Source organism: Calonectris borealis, chromosome 14 (genome assembly GCF_964195595.1).
Source record: "Calonectris borealis chromosome 14, bCalBor7.hap1.2, whole genome shotgun sequence".
Taxonomy (NCBI): Eukaryota; Metazoa; Chordata; class Aves; order Procellariiformes; family Procellariidae; genus Calonectris; species Calonectris borealis.
The window spans coordinates 21,339,703-21,364,382 of record NC_134325.1 but is presented as its reverse complement, the minus strand read 5'-3'; the positions used below and the strand labels follow the sequence as shown (position 1 = coordinate 21,364,382).

The 24,680-nt window shown below is 50.3% G+C and overlaps 1 protein-coding gene across 3 annotated transcripts in view; it reads right to left on the bottom strand.

Annotated features, from left to right (window-relative positions):
- Positions 1 to 1,636: 1,636 nt before the first annotated feature.
- The window catches only part of IGHMBP2 (immunoglobulin mu DNA binding protein 2), a 45,819-nt gene continuing 22,775 nt past the window's right edge, over positions 1,637 to 24,680 (bottom strand). Inside the window, exons 9-16 of one of the 3 annotated variants that reach the window (XR_012675843.1) lie at positions 16,429 to 16,611; positions 11,161 to 11,279; positions 8,846 to 8,940; positions 8,338 to 8,461; positions 5,441 to 6,274; positions 4,553 to 4,737; positions 3,773 to 3,933; positions 2,055 to 2,136 (exon numbers count right to left, since the gene is read on the bottom strand). Coding sequence is in view for 2 of the 3 variants with exons in the window: in XM_075163675.1 (XP_075019776.1) it covers positions 1,939 to 2,136; positions 4,553 to 4,737; positions 5,441 to 6,274; positions 8,338 to 8,461; positions 8,846 to 8,940; positions 11,161 to 11,279; positions 16,429 to 16,611 (1,738 nt within the window). In the remaining variant the exon portion in view is untranslated. Of the gene's footprint in view, positions 2,137 to 3,772; positions 3,934 to 4,552; positions 4,738 to 5,440; positions 6,275 to 8,337; positions 8,462 to 8,845; positions 8,941 to 11,160; positions 11,280 to 16,428; positions 16,612 to 24,680 lie in introns of all 3 variants that reach the window. The other 2 variants (XM_075163675.1, XM_075163676.1) reach the window with 2 other exon arrangements.

The following is a 24,680-nucleotide window of genomic DNA, read 5'->3' as shown; positions in this document are numbered from 1 at the left end:
ATTTTCCTATCTGCTCATCTGTCTTCTCTGCCTGACCTTCGTTTTCGGACAAGGCTGCGATTTCTCTGTTGCGTCCTCCCCCTCCGCAGCCCCTCGCAGGCACTGCTCTGGCTCTTTGCCCCGTATATGCCCAGCACTGCTCGCCGATGCACAGATTTTCTTCTCCCAGGCTCCGTCTCTTCCTCCTCCCCACCTTTCCCTCCAGGAGCCCTGATGTCCCATCTGCTGCCACGCGAGCTGGTGCCATCCCTCCGCGGGCTGACGCACGGCCGGCCCCGGGGACCAGGGCACGAGCCAAGGCGATGCTCGGAGCCGAGGTAGGTGCAGGCAGGCCGGGTTTGCCGGGGACTGGGGCTGCAAATGGAGAGTTTTTTTGAAGGATGAGGAAGGCTTTTTTGGAAGGCGCTCACAGCCAGTACTAACAGGCACTGAGGTTTGGGGGAAAATTTGCTTATTAGCTCCCTCATCTAGCAATTGGGAAGAGAGACAGACATAGAAACGCTTGGCTATCTTGCAGCCCCTGCAAACTGCTGAGCCTTTGGTCAGGATGAGGTGAGTGCCTCCCACTGGTGCTGAAACCACCGGTGGGCAAGTTCTGCGGTGTTCAACCCCAAAATGATGGGCCATGTGTAGTTTGGGGCTTTTTATTGTGCCCCTCTCCAGCCATTGCTCTGTGGAGGCATCTCAGCAGCTTTTCCTTCATCCTGGGGCCTGCACATGCCACCCTGGGGACAAAAAGTGGCTTCTTGAGCTATTCCTCAGGGGGTGGTGGACCCTCTGTAATGCATCAGTACCCGCTTAGAGCCATCAAGGAGAGGGGATAGGGCTGCGGGTGGATGGAGAGATGCTTTGGAGACGAGGGTCAGCAGGCAGAAAACAACGTGGGAGATAAATTCGTTTTGGGGGGTACGGGAGCAGGGAACGGGTCTGGGAGGGATGGGTGACGCTGAACACCAGGCTCCCTCCTGCCTGGCAGGGCTGCACAAAGCTCGCACAGCCGTACCCTGCCTTCGCTGCTGTGGACTTTCCCAGTGGACACCGGCCTCCAAGGAGCTTTGCAGCAAGGGCAGGACGGGGAAAAGAAATGCATCTCCTCAGCAGGTCTGGGAAGTGTTGGGGAAGGGAACCGCACACAGTGGAGAGGTGCTACCAAGAGGGACGGCGAGCGATGGCAGTGGACGGCGGCTCTCCCAGAGCAGCAGGCTGGGTGTTTCGGAGCAACTCGCCGTGGTGCCGGCAAGGTAAGGACTCGAGGCTTCATCCCCACGCAGCCCTGGAGCAGGGTTGAGCCCTGCATGGGCCACATCCTGCCGTGGGGCAGAGGCTGGTGGGGCTGAGCCCGCGCCCGGCAGCCCCTTTGCATGGTGGCGAGGGGACGCAGCCCAGCTCTGCCTGCTCCCGAAGGGCAACCTGGGACTTCGCTGGCTGCTGTGTGGACACGCCAGTCCACTCTAACTCCGAGCCATGCTGGGAGCATTGCTGGACTGGGAAAACGGAGCTGGAGGCATCTGTTTTCTTAGTCATCCTCCCTGGAGGAGAGGGTCACCCGGGGTTTTCAGCTCCTCCCACATTCCTGCTCGCAGACATTTATCTTTTTACTGTAGCAGGGAGAAATGTCACAGCAACAGCCGATTGCTTTAGGTGTTTTAATATCTGTCTTTACTGGCATTCTCCAGCCTCTCTGTGTACATCCATTACTTTGTCAATAAGGATAACCAGGACAAATAAAGCTGCTCTCCTTCCTCCGTCTCTGCTCTGTGGTTTAGGGAGGCCCAGCGACTATCTGTTCAGGCACACTGGCTCCAAGCTGTCTACCGCCCAAAACGAGAGCCCCCATTTTCCTCTTGGGCTCAGCATGGCCCTGTAGGTTTAATAGCATCTTTGGTTTATGTAGCCTGACCTGTGACTTCGAGGTTAAAAAAGAAGTATTCAGGTCCTTCATTTCTCCTTGTCTTTCTTTTTGCTCTTTCTCTGGCTGGTCAGTTCGCTGAGCTTCTTGTCTAGGCGCCGCTGGAGATGTGCTCTCTTGGCTGGGTCCAGGGACTTGTCTTTGGAGCCGCTCCCGGGATAGAGAACCCCTTCTCTGCTGATCCTCTGCCGCGCGTGGGCCTTGGCCTTCTCCCCACAGCCGTGAACCTGGCAGAGAGAGACCGGACACTGGTGGTAGCTGCGAAAGAGGGCGGCCATCGCGTACATGGCAATCAGGCGATTTTATTCCCTGAGCCCGGAATTCCTCTTCCACCTGCTTTGCATCCCCCTAAAACCATCTCCCATTTATTTATAGCTCCTCTAACAGGAAAGAAAACATAAAGGTGATTTTTCTCCTTCTGGAATCTACATAGCAAGTAAACCATTCTTTTGGACGGTTTAAGTGTCTCCTTGCAAAACTTTAAACATCCGGGGGAAACTCACGCTCGTCGTGTGAACAGCTGGATCTTTTATGGCTCTCCCATGAGAGTAGAAATAAAACTGAGCTCCCCATTATGTTCTCTGCTAATACAGTAGGACTTGGGGGAAAAAGGAGTGAAACAGGAGTGAAAAGAAGAGACCTTTGTAGCCATGTATCTGCTTCTTCAGTGTAATTAGATCTGTCTTCTGTATTGGAATAAGAAAAGCTTCGTAATGCTAATTCTGTGCAGGCAAACCTTTTCCAAAACTCATCTGCACTGAAGCCCAGGCCATGTTTAAGGTGCATTAAGCCAAGTTCAACACCACCCTGAATCATCTCCAGCAGGTCTAAATTACAGATCCTAAAAGTCTGCCCCTTCTGTTTGGTCCATCCCAAAGTCATTTGATGTTTTCACGAACATAAGCTGATCTGAAGATCCCAGCCCGTTCTTTCAGTGCCGTGACAAACCCTCCTGTCCCTGTTAGCGCTGCTGGAGCAGGTTGTCAATGTTTAGGAATAGCACGCGGCTCCTAGCCAGGACTGGGACTTCTGAGCCTGCTGCCCGATCTAAGCCAGCCGAAGCTAACAGACCCTCCAGACCAACTTCAGAACGGGCAGTAACTCCTGTGTCAGTAGGTGCTGGAGCGCAGGTTGAACATCATTCAACGGGGTCTGCTGTGCTGCACTAGATGGGGAGGGGTTCAGCAGCTGGGGGTTGCTAAAGGGGGGGCACGAGCTCTTTCTGAACAGGGACCCTCCGTATGCAGAAGCTCCAGCCCCTCTGAGATGGCTCCAGGTATGTGCTAGCCCCTCTTAGGGCCAGGCGTGGGTAGGAAGTGCCAGGTTATTTCACATCGAGGCCTGATAACATCTGGAAAAAGGGCTCAACTTTAAAAGGCAAGAAAAATTCGTTGACGTGGATTTTATCCTTGCAATTGTTTCTCATTGGAGTTCTCATTACAATTCAGCAGGGAGAGGCGATTCTGCAGGAAACAAATGTATATCCCAACTGGATTGTGAATGACCATAAATACAACTATTCTTTGCCATGGAAACAGATGGTACTTGACAAGGGGAAAATCTATGCTGAGGATTTATAGGTCAGCTTGCTAAATGTTGCTAAGCCCTGGGAGGCTTCATGCAGCAAAGAGGTGTGCCTGGGTGATGCGGGATGAGGGACGATGGGCACAGGAGGCTGCGGCTAAATGGAAAATCGTCACCTCTCAGCCTGTGTACTCGTCACAGCCACCATCCAGCCACGTCAGCTCTGCCCACCGGACTCAAGCCCTGAAGCCAGCTTACCACGCTGCCAACCCTGGAGGCTTAAACTGACCTTCCCGCCTCTGCACCCGAACAAAAGATGAAGCCTGACACCAGTTTAACCTTAGTTTCCTTCCTTCCCACATCTGGGGAGGAAAGGGCTGTCAAGCAGCTCAGAAGAACAGCAAGGAAGAAGCTGTTGGTTCAGTGGCCGTCACAATACTACTCCCACAGAGGTGCAGGACATTACAGGGCTGCTGAGATGCCTGCTCGAGAGTCCTCCACTGCAAGAAAGCAGAGCAGAGCAGGCTGAGGGACTGCTGTCTCTCGGGTATGGATGGGCGCTAAAGCTGAGGCTGCACCGTGTGGAGCAGCTCAGCTCCAAGCCAGCAAGGCACTTAAGGAAATGCCTAACTGCTAAGCAGGCACGCAGCACTGCTCTGTGCAGGCTCAAGCCTTGACTTGTCCCCAGGTTGCAGAGGGGACAAGAGGGGGACAATCTGCAAAGAGCTGGGAATCGAGTGTCCAGGATCCCTCAAGTCACTGCCTTAAGCCCAAGCCTCTTCACTTCTCCTCTCTGCCTTGCTTTATCGGCACGACCCACGAGTGTAAATGCCAGAGAATGGTAAAGACAGGCACAAAGCAAGCAGGGGAAAAAGAAAAAGCTCTCGGGAGAAGGCGTGCAGAGCCCACATGTTAATGCCTGGCAGCCCTTTCTACCTGCAGCTCTAGCAAAAGCTCTGACAGAGAGGGTTCTGCTTTACACTCCTTGCAAGGAAATCCTGCCTGGGGAGCTCGATGGGGAAAACTCCCACGTTAAAGCCATGCCGCTCGGCACATCCTACTCCTCTCCAGCCCCTCAGCGCTCGAAGCCCCGGGCAGGCTGCCCGGCCCCACGCGTACCTCCGGGATGTGATGGCTGAGGCAGTAGCGCCTGCTGCAGTGGAGGCAAAGCTGTCCCAGGGTCCTAACGCTGGCTTTGCAGTGGGGGAAGCTGCAGGTGGTGTCAGCTTTAACGGCAGCAGAAATCAGAGCGTCGATATCTTCTTCTACCATGCTGTCTGCTCCACTCTTAACTGCTGGCTTTCCTGGGGAGAAGGCAGGGGAAGAGACCTGGCCATTTAACCACCTGCTTAGAAGTCGAGAACAAACCCAAGCAACCGGCAGCTACAGCCTGGGCTAGTGAGAAGCAGCACTGGTCCAGGGAGTCACCGTTGGCAGTGACTGGGATTTCAGCCCCTGTGAGACCCGTCGTGCCAGTAAACTCTGTCCTGTGTTCAAAGGCACTAGTAGGAGCTCAAGGCTCCCACCTGCAGCGTGCCTGGGTGCCTCCCCCCTAAAAAGGGCTGGGGAAGAGGAAGGGACCATGTCTGGCAGGGAGGACGGCAGCTCCTGGCTCTATTTTTCCCTGTCTCTGCATTTAGGAGGCAGCCACGTCCTTCAGAGTGGGCCTCCTCTTAGTTCCACGCCCCACATCTGGGAGCCTCCAGTCTAACTCCTGAGCCTCCCTTCCTGTGAAAGGGTCCCCAGCGTTTTTCTCCCAACTTAAGAAACGTGCCTCCAGGCATCCAAAACCCCTCTCCCCCAGATGCTGCAGCCAACTGATGCACGCGCCTGCCAGTTCTCACATCTGTGCAGTGACAAGCATCGGAGAGCTTTCTAAGAGCCACATCCCATGCTCCACGCATGCAGACAAATCCCAAGGCCTGGAGGCAAAAACATAGGGATTAAGTAGCATGATCTATTCAAGGAAGACCATTAATTGTGCTGCTTGCGAAGAGAGCGACCTACCTTTGGCTTTGCTTTTGTCTTTTTTCCTGCTGCTGCCCTGAAGGCAGGCACTGGGCTCCTGAGCCTTCCTCGCTGCCTCCTCCCATCTGGCTTTCTCCCTCTGAACTCTCTCCAGGTGCAGGGTTTTCAGGTCCACTTTCTCTGAGCCCTTGCTGCTTCTTCCTGGCTCGGCAGGGACAGGAGTTTCCCTGCTGGGATGTTGCAGCTGAGGAAGAGGAAGCTGCTTGCTGGGGAGGGCAGCTGCGGGTGGCGAAGGCTCAGCAGGCTCTTTCTTGCGAACGCTAATGTACCGGTCCCTCCCTTCCCCGGTGCTCGCGTGCTGCAGCCCATACTCCTCTGCCATTAGGTGAACCAGCATCCGATTGTGAGAATTGAGGGATGGGGGGAAATCCAGCTGTGTCTCACTGCTCTCCAGGAAGGCCACCAGCATGGCCTTGAATCTGTCGGCACTGTCTTTTGTCGCCGGGCTCTCTCTCCCAGGTCCGCCTGTGTTCTGGGAGAAATGCGCTTCTGGCTTCTGAGCCTCTGGTTTGGTTGCTGCTGCTTTGAGTTTCCTCCCCAGAGGCAGCTGCGGTTTGGGGCCAGACGCTGCGGGGAGCTTTGTGCCCTGCTGCTGCTCACCGCGGCCCTCCTGAGCGTAGTTTTCGGGCACGAGGTTGTCGAGGTACTCGAAGGCTGTGCGTACCTCCCCGTGCTGGCTGAAATAATCCACCAGCCGCTTCAGGAAGGCTTGGTTGCTGACGGTGTGGGTGTCGCAGATGACAGCCACGTGGCGCCGGGCGCGGGTCACGGCTACGTTTATCCGCCGTTCTTCCGCAAGAAAGCCCACCTCACCTGTGAGAAAGAAACCAAGGGGCTCAGGACTGTCAGTGGGTGCAGCACTGGCTCCAGGTCCAGATTTGGCCCAAACGATTGAAGGGTTGCTTAGCCGAAGGGTGGGAGTCAGCGTTTACTGGACTCTGGTCCCTGACTCACACTGTCACCTTCACCTTCCTGCCTCCATTTCACCACCTGTAGGCCAGAGCCAGGGCTCCCCACTTAGCTCCCGGGGTCGGGAGGAGGACGGATGGCATGTGGAGAGGAGAAATATTTTCCTGGGTGGCCCATGATACAAGGTCAGGCTGGGACCTGGGAGCAAATGCAATATGAAGCAACGTGGAAGAGGCTCACCTTGTGACAGAAGAGGAACTGCAGGTAAAGAAGTACTCCCTGTCCTACACAAGTCCCCCCCACCTGCCCCCAAACTCTCAACGGGTTTAAAGTAACAGCCGTTTAGGCAACTCTGCAAGGTTTGCTTCTGCTCTCTGGCTATTTTCTCAAAGAAAAGCAGTAAGAGCTAGCAAATGCCAAGATGACTCAGTGAGGATCAGCTAGCGAGAAGGGTAGCGTGGGCGGTTTTTGAGTTTCCAGCTCCTGGGGATAAAGAGGAGGCCAGTCGGGAAGAAATTAATGTCTCCGCTGGTGCGGTGACCAGCCTGGCTCTGTTTCTGCCTTGCCTTGCCGTGGCCGAGCAGTCTAGTTTGAGCTGCTTTGAGGAACAGGGTGTGGGCGATCCCCTCTCTGTGCTCTGCAGCTTAGAGAATGATCTCCAGTTTCTCTGATGTGGCTTTGCCTGACTGCAGGGGCAAGTCCAACTCCTCTGATCCGGCAAGAGGGTTTCCTGCTGGATCGGGAATGCTGCAGAGGGACAGGCACTGCTGGTCAAGGTCCCTGGCCTCCCTGAGCTGAGAAATGCAGCTGCAAAAAGAGTATGGATTTCTCCCAAGGGTCTCAGAAGGCACTAACAACATTTCTTGTGCCCCATGCAGACCAGAGCCATGCCCAGACACCATGAGAAGCTGCCTCCTGCCCCCAGGAAAGCGAGTGATTCCTGCACCGCATCTGAGCTTTGGGTGCTAGCTGTGCACGGGAAGGGGGCTGGGGGACGCACGCCTTCATGGAGGACACCAGCTCCTACTGAGCAAAGGCGAGGTGAGTCACTCATGAATAAGGACTATTCTTAGTCCTGTCCCCCACCTCCCTTCTCCCCCCAGCGCTGCTTTTCTTGCTCTAGGCTTTTTTAAAAAAAAAAAAAAAGCCTCCTCCTTCCACACATGCTTTCCCCTTTTTCTTCCCTCCGGACATCAGCACTCCAGCACACACCCAGTGTCTCACCTTCAGCAGCATTAGCAGCGAAGGTAGTGCAGCAAGGGACGCGTCTCGCTGCGGGTTTGGAAAGGGCAGTGATCCACGCATGGGGGAGAGGTGGTTCACGGAGCGGTCACACTCATGCCCTCGAGCTGGCTGCCACAAAACCCTTTAGCGCGGGCCAATGGCTCCACCGAAGGAGCCTTGTGGCTCCAGGGCAGCAGTTTTTTTCCAGCTATTAACTTCCACTGCAGCTCCTGATAGGAAAGAACTTGATTTTCCACTCTAGAGTTTGCTCCCAAAAGAAGCATTTTCTGTGCATGACTTGTAATGCCAGCTCCTGCTTGCTTTCTTCAGGGAAGCCACCCAAAATAGGCTCCAAACCCAAGAAATAAGCCCCCCAAATTTTCACCTTTTGTCAGAAGTGCTCGGCACTCCAGTAAACGTGGTGCTAACCTGACATGTGCCATTCCTAAGACCCTGGTTTAAATAGTTTCTGAGGCCCCAATAGCCAGGAAACCTTCAAACTACGCAGTCCTGGCTTCCTTTTTACCTGCTGCCTAGCGTGGGAGCCTTCCTCTGCAACTGCAACAGCGCTTGCACTTGTTCATTCCTGCCAGTGAACTCATTCAGAGCAACGCGCTAGAGACAGTCAGAACTGCAATTAAACCACAGCACTTGGCAACACGACGAGCGACCTTTGAGCAATCACACAGTTCCCATTTCTTTCCCATTCCCCATGGAGTAACTCTCCAGCAGTGAACTCTTACCTTTTCTGTTGGATCTCACGAACGACAGGATCACGGCCTCTTTCTCTCTTCCTTGGAAGCCATCAACTGATTTAATTTCTAGCTCTGGGTACCTGTGGCAAAGGTGCTCTCTCAGCAGGTCCACCTGAAAAACATGTGATAGATACCTTTTAAAGAAAAGCGCAAGGTGAAATGGATTAAAATGCCACTGTTTTGGTAAAGTCCCTGCCTCTCAAACCCACAAGGATGACTGCTCACATCTCCCGAAGGTCAAGCACTCCTTGACTCCTGAGGCTGGGAGTGAAAAATATCCAAATAATACCTCTTCTCTCTGTGGCCTCAAGCTAAATGTGGAGAAGCTGGCCACAAATGCTGATCATAAAATTTGGCTTTGCTGACTTCCACCTTCATCTCTCTGAGGACATTCTGGTATCACTCCTGGAGATGTCAAGGTTTGAATCCACCTCTATGCACTTGCTCTGCGTGCATGCGGAAAGAGAGAGGAGATGCCAGGAGAGGGTCATCTCACCTGGAGGTTGTAGGGGGCTACAACAGCGATGTCTTGTGCCTTCACACCAGCTTCCACCAAGGTTTGGATGTGCAAACCAGCCAGCTGCACCTCCCCTAGGGCAGAAAGCAGAAGGGGTGGTGATGGGAACAGGCTGGCAGGCAGAGGCGAAGCCGCCAGCTTGGACATGCTGCAGCTCGGACAAATTTGCCCACCTCCCCTTAAACAGCAAGGATAGGCGAAGGAAAGTCCTGCCTGCAGTCCAGCGTTGCGCAGGGGTAACAATTCCCAACCTGGCTTGCTCGGCTAGAAGGTGATGTGCTACACAGCCCCGTTCCCAGGGCTGCACAGCGCTTGCTTCTTGCCTTTCCAAGTCACCAGCTCGCTTAAGCTTAAGAAGAGCTTTCTGAACAGCACTTGACTTTCTCTGGCCTTCCTGTATTAATCCAAGAGATCAATGATAATCCAGGCGATAGATGACTCTCCCTCTGAAGTGAGACCCTAGACCTCAATAAAAATTCAATTCTCTACGCTGCAACTGAAAAAACACCACCTTTCCCTTTTATTCTGCTTTTTCAAGTCCCCGCATTTCTAAACCCCCGTGACCAAATAAACAAGCTTCACGCTCAGATCCATGTGGTCAGACCTTCCAGAGACTGCAGGCAGCCTGCCACAAACAACTGGCTATTCAGGATGGTGGCTTGTTCAGAGAGATCTAATTAGGACAAGTTAAATACAAATGTGAGATATTTCACTGGTTTATCGGCTGGACTGACTTTACCCTCCGTTTTGCAGCAAAACACAGGTATAAAAATCCAGAACCTGCAGCATGCTGCTCCAAAAGGCTGCCTCCCAAATTTGGGAGACGTGCATTTAATCCCCTGCTCAAAATCCCTGAGTTATCTTAGACAAGTCTTTTCGGCTCTCCATTTGGGGACAAGAGCCCTTCTCTGTTCAGGAGGGCCACGGGGACTGGTGCATGGAAAAATGGGAGGCACTTAAACGCTGGTGGGTTTTCAAACAAAAGAAGGCAAAAGATACTTAAACTGGTGAAAACTGTCCTTGTATTTTACAGTCCATTTTCCCTGCCTTGCCAGAGAGGGACTTGAAGCCTCAGAAATCTGTTGCTGGCGTGAGATCTGCACTGGTGAGCAGAGAGGAAAACAAATGAATCCCTGAGGCAGGCAGCCACGTTGCCAAATAAGCTCTTTGGCCACCTGAGAGCGAATGGCTAGAAAAGCTTGTGGCTTGGCCATCGGGAAAGCGCAGGCAGCAGCCAGGCAGGCAGGGGTGGCTGCGGGCGAGGTGGCAGGGCACAGGCACCGCACACAGAGATCAGCTGCCTCTGGGCACCGCAGAGCCAACCTGGGCAGTGAATTTACAATCTAGGGGAAGATGTTGTCCTGAAAGAAAAGTCTCACCTTCCCCAAAGCCAAGGCTCACTGTGCCCTCCCTTTTGCCGACAGCTTTCTGGGCTAAAAGCTCTCCCTAACACTTTTAGGAGAGCTATCCCCACAACAAGGTTGTGATACGTGGATTGTCAGATGAAGCACCAGACTTTGGACGGCCCATATGCAACACATCCTGGCAAAGGTCCTCTGAGAGCCTCTTAAGAGCCAGCTAGCAGGTGTGGAGATGCCAGACTAAATCTGGAGGAGCATGAGTAGCATCCCTGAACAGCAAATCACAACCACCCGCCCCGCTGTGGAAGCGAGGACACAAAGGAGGTAGCATCACCATTTTCAAAGTTCTCCCACTTTATTAGAATGGCTGTGGTGCCTGACTTTACACTCAATCTCCACAATGAAACCTATTTTTTAAGTCAAAAACCAGCAGGAAACTCAATGTCTTAAGAAAATTCATGGAGAAGAGCCATACAGGTCTTCATGAAAGGAGCAGAGGACTAGGAGGCAATTCTGAGCCACGTCTACAGCCTCTCTAAAACAGGCTTGCGCTCTGCCGGATATTATTTGCTCTGCCAACTTGTGTAAAGCACCTGCCGCAGGGATCCTCCACCCTGTCCTAGTCCACAGCATGGAGAAATGTCTCTGCAAGGGAACAAGGCAGCCAGTGTGGCCACCCACAAGCTGCACACTGTCATCGCGGCCCTGTGGCCACGCCGCTCTGGCTCGGAGTCCTTTGAGCTTGAGGATTTATAGAGGAAATGATCTCTCAAATAAGCAAGGCTCCCTGGGGACCCCACCCTCCCCCTGCTACCTGCTCTGGAGGGGGACATCTCTGGGACGTGGCTCAGCTAGTGCAGTGGCCAAGCCCACGGGAGGCTGAGGACCTCAGACAATCAATTCTGGCCAACAAAATTTTCTGAATGACGGTACCTGGATTCCCCTTAGACTGTTCATCTTCCACTTCCAGCTCAAACAGGCCACAGCCAGCAGTGTCTATAAGCAGTAAGGGAATTGTGGTCTCTTCCGTAGAGATGACATCCGGCAGGTCCCTGCACAAAGTATTTGGGAAAGGGCCAGTTAACAACGCTGAAATTAGGCCAAAGGGATGATCAGTTGCGTTGTTGCTTACTCCTCCCAACAACACTGCAAGGACAGAGGGAAAACATAGCTGGATATCGCTTGCGAGCGACAAGGCTACAGACCAACAGCAGTGTCTTGTGGGGTGAAAGCGCAGGAAGATTGGCTCTGGAGGTGGTGAAGAATGACAGAAACTGAGAACTGAGGCTCGCCCCTTTCTGCTCCACCGAGCTTTGGATCCCTTTGCATCTGCAGCAGTGCTACTGAAGAGCATGTCATGTACAGCAGTAACTAAGCAGGGCCCTTTAGCTCTGGTGGGGTCCTCCGGCTTTCAGCTCCAGGCTTCCTGGGTTCAGTGCCAGGACGGCAGCCACAACCAACGGCACAGCAAGTCCCGAGAGGCCCAGGGGAGTTTGGCAATGCCAGAAAGCCGTGGCTGAAAAGCCATTATTGCTCTGCACCGTGGGATTGCCATTTATGCTCTCCTAAAATGCAAACAAAGAGCTGAGGGCCCCGCAGAGTCTCACAGGGGCCAGCCAGCAGTACTGAGAGCTTTCTCACCAGCTGTGCTACACAGGAAAGGGTACAGTGTGTGGGTGTTGGTGTCTCACTTAAATGGTCTCAAACAGGAAAGATATGCAGACCTGGGGAGATGTGGCAGCTGCTTTCTGTTTTTTACAGTGTTGAGAGGGAGAAGGCGTGCCTGAAGTATTACCAGAGATTTGACAGCAGTGCTGTCGGGCAAGAGAAGAAAGCGCAGCACAAGGAACCACAGAGGAATTGGGTTTTCATATCATTCCTACATTTAAAACTGCTGCTTTAAAAAAAAAAAAAAGTTAATAAACCATATTCTAATACCCAAGGAAGTTGCCAGCTGAATTCACAGCCTAGGAAGAGGACGGGCGATGGAGGGCAGGAACGGAAAGCCTGGAGATGGCGGGAGAGCTCTGAAACAACGATGTGTTACTGTACATCACGTACAAATCACGGAGAGCTGTGACTCCGGAGAGTCTGCAAATTAACAATGCAGATGGCAAGCCATCAAAAAGGAGGATTACCTCCAAATGACAGGCAGGGAAATGAGGGCAAAGGCAGTTTCCAGTTCAAGAGAAGCCCCCAGCTGCAGCCTCTCCTTCCCAGCACTCCTGGCACTGCACGTCTGTTCTTCTGCATTTGTATGCCACCGACAGCCCTCGCTTCCCATGGACTCTGGACATTACTCACTCCATTGACAACAGAAGTGTCCTCTCTTGACTGAAAGTCATTTTTCTCCTGTCTGAAGCTATTGCTGTTGTAACGCACGGCTGGGAAGGTACGGAGATCAGTAGAGCTATGACAGGGAGCCAAACACCCTGCAAAAGAGCCCGGGATGCACCTTCCCAGTCCTACGGCAAACCAGACCCCAAAGGAAGAGCTCTTCCCCTGGCTTTGGGAGCTGGCTGCCTCAGCCCAGCGACTGGATTCAGAGAGAGGCACAAGGTACCTTCCCCATTTCCACGGACCCCGGGGACCAGCAGCCAACTTCACTTTCCACGATCTCCTCCAGAGCAGGGCCGCCTCCAGCTCCCCTTTAGAGAGTTTCCTTCCCTGTGGAGGGTACCACAGGTTTATCTCCCTCTCTTTGCACCATCAAACCTGAGAGGCTTCCCATCCTTTATACCAGCCCTGCTTACTGTCCTACCACTGTCCACGTCGGTGCAGACAAAAGACTTTGAGCGAAAGCCAAGTTCTCCACGTAATTACTGATAATCCTGATTCTTTGCCTACTCGCAGTAGCCACGGAAAGCCCTTGCAGCATCTCCTAGTGCCAGGAAAAATCTCGACCCCGGGAATGTCACTGCAGAGGACTAATTATCTACATAAATCTTTCAGGTGAGAGAAGAATTTATGCTCTTCTAAGGCAGGGAGATTGCAGCAGAACTGGCTGTTGCCTTGGAGAAAAGCTGCCAGTGTTTCGCTGTCCCTTCAGGATGAAGGGGAAAGGCACTTCTCCCACCTGCTGCAAACTAGCCCAAGCTGCAGAGAAGGATTTTTGTTCCTGGAGAGATTCTTGGTCTGTGATGACAAACCAGGTTGTCCCCGCAGCCAGACCCTGGATCCAGGCTCAACGCACTGCCCTAGGGCATCCAGGCACCCTGTGCTTCGTCTGGGAGGAGGTGATCCCAGCTGGGTGAGTTGCACATCGCAACTGAGGAGCGTTCTGGCTTCTGAGCATCCTCCAGCTCTCACACTACTGGGGGGGGTTCCCCCATATTCCCCATCAGCGAGGGGGTGTTAGTCCAAAAAAAAAGTGCTAAGGGAAGGTACCCCTGACACTGTACTTAGATAAAAACTAATAGCACAAATGGCTGGTGATTTTCAAACCATCTTCTCACAGACTGAGTCACAAATTTTGAATGTGAAAAATACTGCTTGCAGCCTCCCTGACTTAAATTCTGGAGATGTGGGGGGGTTTCTGAAGTGCTTCGTCATTTGGGAAGGTTTTGCTCCCTTGAAAATACTCTGCCCCTGAAAAGTTTCCTTTTTTTGAGAAAAGATGGTGCTGCAGAAATCTCTAATGGATCACAGACCGAGCGTTTCCAAGTGCCTCCCAGAGCAAAGTTGGTAAGGAAATATGAAGTTGTTTAGAGCAGAACTGCACTTCTTCCAAAGACCAGTCTTTGTGCTTCAGGTAGAGGAGATGAGACTTGCATCCACAATGCTGTTCAGGGAAAGGTCATGGTGGGAGTGCAGCCTTACTATCAGACATTGGGGATTATACCCTGGAGAGTCGTTCTGAATGAAAGCCCACAGGCTTTACAAGTTCAGCTGGACCAAAAACTCCCTGCCACAATTTGTAGCACAAGGTGTTTGCGCCTGGACCTCCTCCCAGCCGTACGTCCCAAGATTGGGACACGCTTCTTCAAGCTTCACCTCTCAAAACGGCACCGAGGTCACTGCAAATTCAAGGCTAGAATACAATCATACGGGCTGGCTTTGCCAATGCCAGAGGTGTGGCGGGGGCTATGGTCTGGATCACTCCAGCCAGACCTTTCTTCAAAGGAAGACCTCAAAACGCTTGCAGCAGAGATGGAGATCCCCCTCCTTGCACTGTGCTTTGGGACTCGTCAGGTTCCTCGCCCACCACCCGCCAGCCCTTAGGAAGGAGGTAACAAGAAGCTACAGAGCCAGAGTTTGTCAAGCGCTGATGCTGCCATTGCAGCTGCAGCCCAGGCTTTGGCTGCTTTCCAGCATGAGCAGGTAACTCCTGCGGGCGCGCGCCAGCCTTCCACTTCCCTAGGATGCTTCTGCTTATAAGACAGCTTTTCCTAGAACTATCAGAGAATAAAACTGACTTATTTCTTGCTCAGGTAAGGGATTAAGCAAATCATTTGGCCTAAGCCAGTAAAAGACATGAGATGCTCACAAATATCATGAAGGAATTTGTACTAGCAACCTAAACACGAGAGGATCATGGTCCAATATCAAGCCCCTGCATTACCTGGTCTTCTACAGAAGCACTGAAACTGTACGTGGTCCAGTGCTTGAACTGAGGATTGCTGTATTCATGCGATATGTCAGCAGGGCTGTGGACTGGCAGGTTTGATTATGAGTTTAGAAACCAGAGTCTGTAGGGAAAAGGCCCTGAGCAAGGGACTAAGCTGCACTGTGGACTGGAAGGAAAAACATTTACTCCTTCATCAGCTATAAAAATAAACCAGCTCATCAGAATAACAAAGTCACCTAACTTCAGCTTTTCAATTGGTTTCCTATTTTAATGGTTTCAAACCATTTTACCTGGGGTTCTTCACTAGTTACTATTTTTAATTTGCAAAGTTAAATGGAAAAAAAAAGCATGGCAAGGAACAAGAACAATCAAGAAGAGGGTTTTGTACAGCACCGATCCTGGAATTAGATCTGTATGGCTAAAACATTGCCAATAAGTGCTGTCCATCTCAGCTGAGCACTGATGAACCAGCCTTGCCTACTCTTACCTACAGCACCCACCACGCTCGCCAATAAAATTACATACGTATACACAAATGTATATATACACCAAGATAGAAGTCAGCATAGCTTCACTGATGTAAATTGAAGCTTAATACAGAGCATGCTGACACAAGCAGAAATCCCCGTGCTGGCTGCAGCAGATGTAGATGAGGGTGCCGGGGCTGTCTCGAACACAAAGCTTGCTCTTCCCATCCAGGTAGTATTGTTCACACTGTTCACAAGTAGGATTATTTTGAAACAAGTATGATAAAATGGTCTTTCCAGCTATCTCTGTCCAAAACTGGATCTACTATGAAATGTAGAGATTCTAGGGGAATACAAATTTTTCCAACTCCTAAATATTTTCATTTAAAAAAAAGCATTGCTAAAAATACAAGAGCACCATGCAGACAAGCACTGTGATATTTCTTGTTTCTCCAACAGAGAGAATTAATGTTTTCCCATCCACCTCCCAGAACTGCACTGACTGCAATTCTAAAAAACAGCAATTATTGACAGTCACAGCGTGTGTTGGCAAACAACTGTCTGTCCCAGGGTGCAATGGAAATGAAATGCTAATCACTTCCTTTAAATTACCAGAGAAAAGGGAAACCACTGTAGACAAGGAATGGATCCGATGCAATCAGACCTGCCTCAGGTGCTGTCCTGGTAGTAAAACTATCCAAGCTGGAAAGGGAATCTTGCTTTCTGATCTTTCTGGAGTCGATGTTGGGACCAAAGATGGGACACACGCTGGCCCTCGTAATCACGTGGACATGTGGAAACACAATAAAAGACTGGTGTCTGGTCCTACCCTCAGTGAGAGCTTGAGATAGAGAAACACTGCTTGGGGTATGCCCACTGCAGGTCAGGCCTTCATATATTCTCACCAGATGCAAGGGGATTTTATTTGGTTGCTTATCATACCGAAGGAGGAAACAGAAGATAACTCTTCATGACTTCTTGTTACATAGGAAGAAGGACACCCCCCCCCAATTAATGTTTCCCTGATGAAATAAAAGATGAAACAGAAATGCTATTGCAGGGCCAGGAGGAATGGAAAACTCCATCACAGGGAAGGGACAAACGCTGCATGCGACGGGATGAAAAAGACATCTCTGCTCATATACCAGTGAAGAGCAAGTCACTTACTTGAGCAAATGCTGGGCTACGGATGGGTGAGCAGTGAGCCGGCCACCGTACATCTCCGAGGAAGACCACTGCATGATGGCCTGGTGCATTCGGTACTGCACCGTCAGCATCTTCACAATCTTCTCCCCGAACCTCTCGATGAGACGCTCCATCAAGCTGAGTGAAAGGCCCTTGGCAGCAGCCCTGCATGGGAAAAGCAAGTCAGAAGTGGAGTCTAGATGTCTGATCTGAAGTGATCATCTAAGGTACAGATGTAACCCTCTTTGGACTAAAGAATCAATCAGCATCTCACTACAGATGCAGCCCCGGCAGTGCTGCAGCTGGAATTGAACACAGTGTTGATCAATGCTAATGGGGTTAAGTTGCAATGCCGTCAGAGCATCTGCAATATCTCCTCTGGACACTGCTGAGCACCCTCGTGCGGCTCTGCTGCGATGGCGTTATCTCCCTGGCCTTCCTACTCTGTTTCACCGGGGTACCAACAGCCAGTGGAAAGGGCGCAGGAGAAGGCTGCAGGGTCCCTAGTATTATCTTTCAGCACAGGCTCCCCCACAGGCCGAAGACCCTCAGGGACAGACTTCTGCCTTGCACGGAGATCAGATCGGCTTGAACACATCAGGGTGGAGAGACGCCTGCTTCCCTTTCCCATAGGGAAATACCTAGGGGTGTTGCCACTGTAATGCAGGAGATGCAAATGGTATCGGCTGTCGCTGCCTGCAGCAGTCACTTCTCACACCAGACCTGCTCAGTGTGGCTGGAATAAGATGAGTGAGGATGCGGAAACAGCTCCAGAATAAAAACCTCTTAGCTTGTAAGCTCATCCCGTCAACATCCTCAGTCACACTGCTCATAACAAGCTCTAGATACTGCATCTGTCAGTGTAGCTTTACACTCGCGTTGCTGCAAGCTTAGCAACAGCATCAGGATCACCTCATGCACTAGTATCAGAGCTCGACCCTAAATCTTGAAACGGTTGGTGTCAACACAGCCAGACCTTGCTAATGTTTTATCGAGACACTTGCCGCTCAAGCATTCTCATTACTCCTTGGCTGCTCACCCCAGACTAACGGACTAATGCATTTCAGCACTTATTGCCTTATTACCCATTAAGAAAACCAACACTCCATCGCTTCTGGCAAAGGTCCTGTGCTTCTATCTGTGACACAAATTAATAAAGCTTCTAATGAAATAAGCCTTTCAGGAGCCTAATTGCTTTCTCTTTGCAGTACCGAAAGGGTTTGTTACAAGCACCACCTAATGGTACCGTCTGAGGAAGAAGGACAAGAATTGCTGTACTTTGATTTTGCATTTTGAGCATTTCAGAGCATCAGGAGTTTTTTCATACTGTGCGTCCAGTGCCTCGTACAAGACTGTGGTTCATGGTGAGGGGTTCTGGTTGCTACCAGAACACAATGAACAAGCACAAAGATGATGAAATGATGATAGAGAACAGCTCGGGAAAATTATTTCCGTCAAGGCTAAGGGGCACAGCACGCATCCAATTACTGACGTGGGAAGCATTACATTACTACATGGCACCAGAGCGAGCGTCTTGTTTGCTGTACTGGCCAGCCCTGTCATGTTAACAACAGGGCACTTGGTAAATATAACAAGAGACTGTAAATTCATTAAAACTGCAGAAGAGAAAATTGAGGGTAGATCTTTCCGCAAAGTCGAGTCTCATTAGCCCTCCTTCTTGCTAAATCACAGAATGCAGCATACAGGGGAAAAAAGGGGTCATAAACTGTGAACGGATGCAACTGCAGGACTTCGGAGACAGTACTGCTTTTTGAAAGGCTGTTGTAACGTTACCAAGCATTGAACAACACATACAGGCACAGAAGCCAGGAGAAGGGTTGGCAGGTTTGCAATAAGGATATTGTGCTTTACGCAACAGAGGTTTCCAGCTGTGCTGCGCGTTTTGCCGCTGATCATGAACCGCACTGAGGTTGGCCATGAAGCCTTTACAGCTCCCCAGCCCCAGTGTTGCTACTGGTATGTACTTACAGAGGTCCTTATGCTCCCAGCTGAAAGCATGGGAGAAAAGCAAGGTGTGGGTGAAACAGCAGGCTGTCAGAGGTGGGCTGGGTTTTTGGGAGGGAAAGAGCAGGACGTGGGGCTGGGGAGCTCGTTCCAGTTATCACGAATGAGCTTTTCTCCTTCCAAGCTCGTAACTGAATGAGAAGGCACTGACCGATCGTCCCAGCTCTGCTCTGCCCCACGGGGCATGCTAAAAGGCAGCCTTGATCTCCCGGGCAAGGAGGAAAAGAAGCAGTTTTAACAGGGAGAGCTGTCTGCGCTCGGGCACAAGCACCCACCTGAAATAGCCATTCCCATAGGAACAGCCCTTCCTCCTGCGTGACCAGGGAATCTGAGGATCCAGAGCCCACCTCTTACTTGGTCTTTGCCTAGAGCACGACCACTATCACCAAGATAAAACGCTTGTGGTTCCTTCCACCAGCCACCTCCTCCTGACAGGCTAATGCAAAAGCAGGTCTCATGTTGAGTCACCACAGGTGATCTGGCTCTCAGGGCCGAGAGGGCACCGTGAGGCTTTAATTGCCCTGACCAGCCTCACCTGGGCCCCACACCCTCTGCCCACGGGCCCCATTTAAGGTCAGCACTGGCCCTTCAGTCCCCGTCCGAGTTATGTCCTAGCTCTGTCCCCTGGATGGAGAGATCTATGGATCTATGTTGCCGGTCACTTTGATCCTGTCTTTAGCTGTATCTTCTAGGTGGATCCTGGACCCATGTCATGGCACCTCCTGATGGGACCTCCTGGATGGACCCCGGAGCTGTTCAGAGCTTGCTGGAGCGGCTGATGAACCCGGTTACCAGCCCCTGGCCCTGCTGGCTGTGCTCAGACCCCACGGGACCGTGCCCGGTTGATGGTGACGCTGTTCCTGGCCTTTGCTGCTGCCAGACACTGGCTGTGCAACTCAAGTGAGAAGTGAGGGACACCTCACCAAAATAAGATGCTCTCAAAGTCTTAAAGGGATGCAGCAAGCTTAGCAGCCTTGCCAACCAAAGGTACCGCCCATTTGCTTTTGGCCTTTACTCCCCTCCCTCAGCTCACAAATCCTGCAAATCTAAGAGCAAGCCTAAAACTGATTTTCATGCAGAAATGGCAGGAAAACCCTGGTGTTTTTTAACAACAAATATTCTCAAGTGTTTCTTGTAATGATATACAATAAAGCATGGGGGAGGCATTAAGCCTCACAGCAAGCCTTAGAAATAGTGCTCTTCTATACGCTAACAGCACAGTTTCCACCGCAGGGATCTACGTGAGGTTATATGTTGAATTAATAATGAGGACATTGAACTGCTTGTGAATATTTCACCTGTTAATAAATTTCCTATTATTTTACCACTCAATTCCTACAATGGTTGATTTCTATGCCAACAAAATCGTAAGAGCACTGAGCAAAAGCTTTTTAAGTATCAATTGCTTTAGAGAAATTAAATTGGGATAGGAGGTTGGACAGACAGAATCACGCACCTGATGCTCAGGAGTATCTACTTTAAAGTACCTAAAGTAAAGCTCGTAAATCTAAAATTACCAAAACAAGCCCACAGCAGCTGATATTTGCTGCTAACCTGGTTTCACCTTTGTTCACACGCAGGAAAAAGCTGTACTTTGCTCAAATGTACCTTCCTGGGGAGGGCGTGGGCGTACCGGGCTAGATCCCAGTGAGGGAGGATGAGGCCATGCTGCTCTTCATAGGTAAGGCTTCCTCCTCCAGCTCTTGGAAGAAATGCTACACGTTAATGGTGATAGCTGTAGCCAAGTGGAACCAAGTATTTCAAAGGCTTTTGTGCCCACCATGGTGTGAAATATCCTTTATGGGCTGGGTGTGAGGACTCAGCCGGCCATGTAGATGTCAAGAATGATCACTACTAGAGGTAACAAAAGGGAAGTGTTTCCCATGGAGGGATGGAGCTGTGCCCTCAGTCATGCTATATCTTTTCTTATTCATCCTCTGGATAGCTGGTCTCCTCCCTAAGAGGCAGAAGGAGACGTTGGTGTGACTCTGATCTCCGCTGTACACCACCGAATTCGGACAGCAAAGTCTGGAGAAGGATGTCACTGTGTTCTCCTACCTCAAGAGATCTGCATTAAGCTCTTGGATGTCAAAACAGGCTGAGGCTGTTGTGGACATGCAAAGTATTAGCTGTCCTTTGCTTTGTGCCCTGGGCTTTTCTATCCTGGTATAAGTTTAAGAGGTTTCAAAAATAGGTAAAGTAGTAGTAAGTGAGGCTGTGCAGAACTCCCCCTTTCTCTGGATATTGTGGATTTTTTTTAACCCTTGCAAATATGATGGAGGAGGGTTGCTTGTTCTTTCCCGCTATGGAGGTTACCAAAGAAAGCCAAGGCCTGACACTTGCTCTTCAGTGACAAAGCGAAAGCAAGTCCATTTGGACCTGACACGCAAATCAGCAAACTACTGAGGAGGACATGGCATGTGGATTTGGGACGGTGGAGACATCCAGACTGACTGCTAACAAAGAAGATGGCAAAATATTCCTGTGCTTGTCTAAGAAACCAGTTGAGAGCAAGAGGTCTGATAAGTATCTGCAGATATCTGAAGAGTGTAAAAACAAATTAATAAATCAAAGCCCTGATGTGGAGACAAATTAATTAGGATGTCAGAAAAGGACAGAATGAGGACTAAAATGAAAACAAGGAAAACAAATGTTCCTGTCAGACAGCAGAAAGTGTCCTGGCATTGAGATGCCCCCTGGGACTGGGCCAAAACCCAGCAGGAGGCCCAAAGCCGATGTACGTGAGCTTTGGAGTGGGCTGCTGAGATGGGAACAGCGGGGGACTGGCATTTGCCATCACTGGGAGGTCTTTCAGAAGAAACACATCCAGCATGGACACGATGTAGGTGAATGTACTGTAAGGTGTATGTGGGCATGCCCTCTGCATCCTGAGATAACTCCAAGTATGTCAAAAAGCAAGAAAAGGAGCATCCTTCAGACTCCCCACCAAAACTCCCTTAGCCTCAAGTGGAAAAAAACCTGATGATAACAACTGATAAATGCTGAATCCGTGGAGGAAAAAGCAGATAACAAAGAGGCAGTTATACCAGACAGGGCTCGGCTCCCCGAGCTGAGCACAAGCTGCGTGGAAGCCTAGTTGTCTGATCGTGCTTGCGGTATGGCTCCTGCAAAGCATCAAAGTACTCCTGTTTAACAGAGGCTTCCCTCTTAGGCAGGACTGACTTCACATACCGTAGTAACAGACGATCCTTCTGTCAGCCCAGATTCGTCCCGGCTAACTTTAGGCCCTTCACTGAGGCCCCGAAAATAGGAGTCCACCCACTTCAGGTCTGCTGTCATCAATGGAGGAGAAGGGGAAGGTAGGCGGAAGGGTTTGAGTCCTCTGCATGAATCATCCCTGGAAATAGCTTGTCGCTTCCCATTAACCAGAGAGGAGCTGGCAGGTGATTCGGTGCCTTAATTAGATCTCTGGAAATACCTAACAAGATGGAGGTAGAAGGAATTTGCCTCTGTGTTGCATCTCGCAGCCTGCAGGGACTGTGAAAAGCACAAAGCGGTGCTCTCCAGCGTCTGCTTTATTTGCATCTGGCAGGGGGATGGTGCTGTAAAGAGGACAGCTGTATTATGTGCCTCGTCCGATACAGCAAACGCTTTTACTTGGACAGCAACTAAAAACAAGGCCAGAGTTCAGATCTGTAAGGAAAAGAGCTAGTAATTTTTAGAGGCGTTTATCTGAAAAGTAATTGGTTTTTTCAAAATAAGTTGTTCTAATTGATCAAAATTTGTTAGCTTTTGCATTTAATTAGGAGGCTATTGAGCCAAACTGTCAGCTGCTCCAGCTGGACCTCACTGCACATCTTCTCCATCACAGGCTGGCTGAGGGGTTTCACTAGACAGCAACGGGGCTTGAAAGAAAGAAACTCTTTTCTTTCAGCATTAGGCAGTTTTGCTTTCTACCAGGATAACGCATGTCATCCCAGGTATTTTCTACAAGACAAATGCTCTGCATTGTGCTATTTAAACTCCGCAGATTCAAATGGTCTGTCCAAGAGCCCTCTGCTCTACAGAGCCAGCAGAGTTGAGGGACATGTTGCTAATCTGGACACACTGGTAATCTGGAAAGAGGAGAGGGAAATTTTGCTATTCCCTAACAGAGGCTAGGACTAGAGGGGAAGACTCCAGATCAGTGCCTGCCTGATGAGCACCCACTCTAATTTCTATATGTACAGTTAATACCTACCAGTGTACCCATCTGCAATTAATACCTGTGGGGCTGCTACTAAGGGCTCCCACTGAGATGAAAGGTAAAGCCATAAAGAGCTCAAAAAGCTTTATTTTCCACTTGTTTTCCTGCATTCTCAGTATTCCAACAGTCAGCCACCTGAGCAATAGGCAAAGCTTGAAAATACCCAATTTTGAATAATTTTACTTAACAAGATGTCAGCCCTTAGAAGCGAGGGGAAAGACAGGAAAGATGGACTCGCAGACAAACGCCAGGCTGGGGTTCAAGACATCTTGCTCAGTCCTAGAAGCCACCACAGGTTTCCTGTATGACGTGGGATGAAATGGGGAGAGTCATCCTTCTTCTCCCTTCACACTGTTTATTCAGATCATAACAGGGACCATCTCTCATTATATACACCATGCCTAACACAACAGGATATTAGCTGGCGTCTTCCAGTGCTAAACTAACATACTTCAACAATAAATCTAGAAAGCTGGCTTTTCTCTGGTTCCCTCCTGCGTGGCTTCTCTTGTAGCCACTACTCTGGTTGAGTTCATATGATGGCTTTCCCCTGAGTGCAGGAACAAACTCAGGTCTCAGCTTTGTTACCTATTTTTACAGAGTTTAAGATCTCCCAGACTTTCACACTTTGACGGATTTGCTTCACGTTAGCTAATACGTTTCAAGAGTTACTTGGGGAATGAGAGAAGACTGGCTGGCACAGGCAGCAGCATCGTAGCAGCTTTGCCTTCTAGGTGAAAACAGAGAGATTTGCCTGGAGAGTGGCAGCATTCGAGAGCAGAGCCCATAATTCTTCCAAGTAAGCTGAAGTCAGCTTGGCTTTTTGCACTTTATCTTCCAAAAGGCAACTGTCTGTGAGGCTGAGCTATGGTGACTGGTGTCTTGTCTGACCAGCACCTGGGTCGTGGACCTGCTGATGCCTTGAGCAATAAGTTTGTTTAATGTAGCAAGTTTTTCCGGATCATAATTTACTGGTAAGCCAGATACAAATCTGTTAACACTATTGATTCAGACACACATTGTCTCTACTCTATTTTATTTTAAATCTATTGAACTTTAGGAAGGGCACAGAGTGACACAGTGTTTAAACATCCCTAAGGCTTCTCATCCAAAAGGGATTACCCCACAAAAGACGGGAGCTGACCTAACAACTGACTTCCCTGAACAGTTGGTAACCCTGCCAAGGTTGAAAAGCCAGAAGATCTGACTTCTACCCACACTCTCTCTTAATTTTACAAAGACCAGTTCTTTGTGCAGCTGGGATTTTAAAAACATGGAAAGAAAACATGCAAAATGCACAACAAAACTCTCAAGTTCTTTTTAAAGAAAAACAATGGGAACGGCAAGGACAAAAAGCTTGGTCCAAGTCATACCGATAGGATCTAAGGAGCAAAACAGTGTTTCTGATGGAGAAAGAGGACATTATGATCACCTGTGACCACAGGAGAGATGCAAACTAGTGGCAGTTTCCACTGCAAAGTCCAATGAACTGAAAACTGAGGGAGAGAAAAGCACAACTCCTCAAGCAGGACCAGAAGAAGATCCAGGAGATCTGCAGCAGATGGGTCCTACCAATGAGGAGCTTTTTGCTGTTGACTCCACGATGCAGCACCAGCTCCTGGCATCAGCCATCACAACAGAGCAGAAGACAGCAGCTGGGCAGGTATATAATGTTTTCGGAGCTCTTCTGAAGAAAATCTGCTTCATTTCAAAGAGGGACCAAAACTGACATCAGTTGAGTGTTAGACCCGTCCACCCATAGTAACAGAGTTGGTATTTCTACTACGTTTTGCCCTTAATCTGACAGTCTTGGGAAAAATAAGTCTCTAGGCTCTGTTCCTGGGGCTGGGCAGCCCTGTCTGCCTCGCTAGCATGTAGTTGCTGCCTTGGGACCACGGTGACTGTTTGGTGAGCATTTTCGTCCACCTAAAGCTGCTGATCTTTTAAATCAGCACTGCTGTAGCAGGAGCCTGAGATATGAACAAGTGCACTTCCACAACCA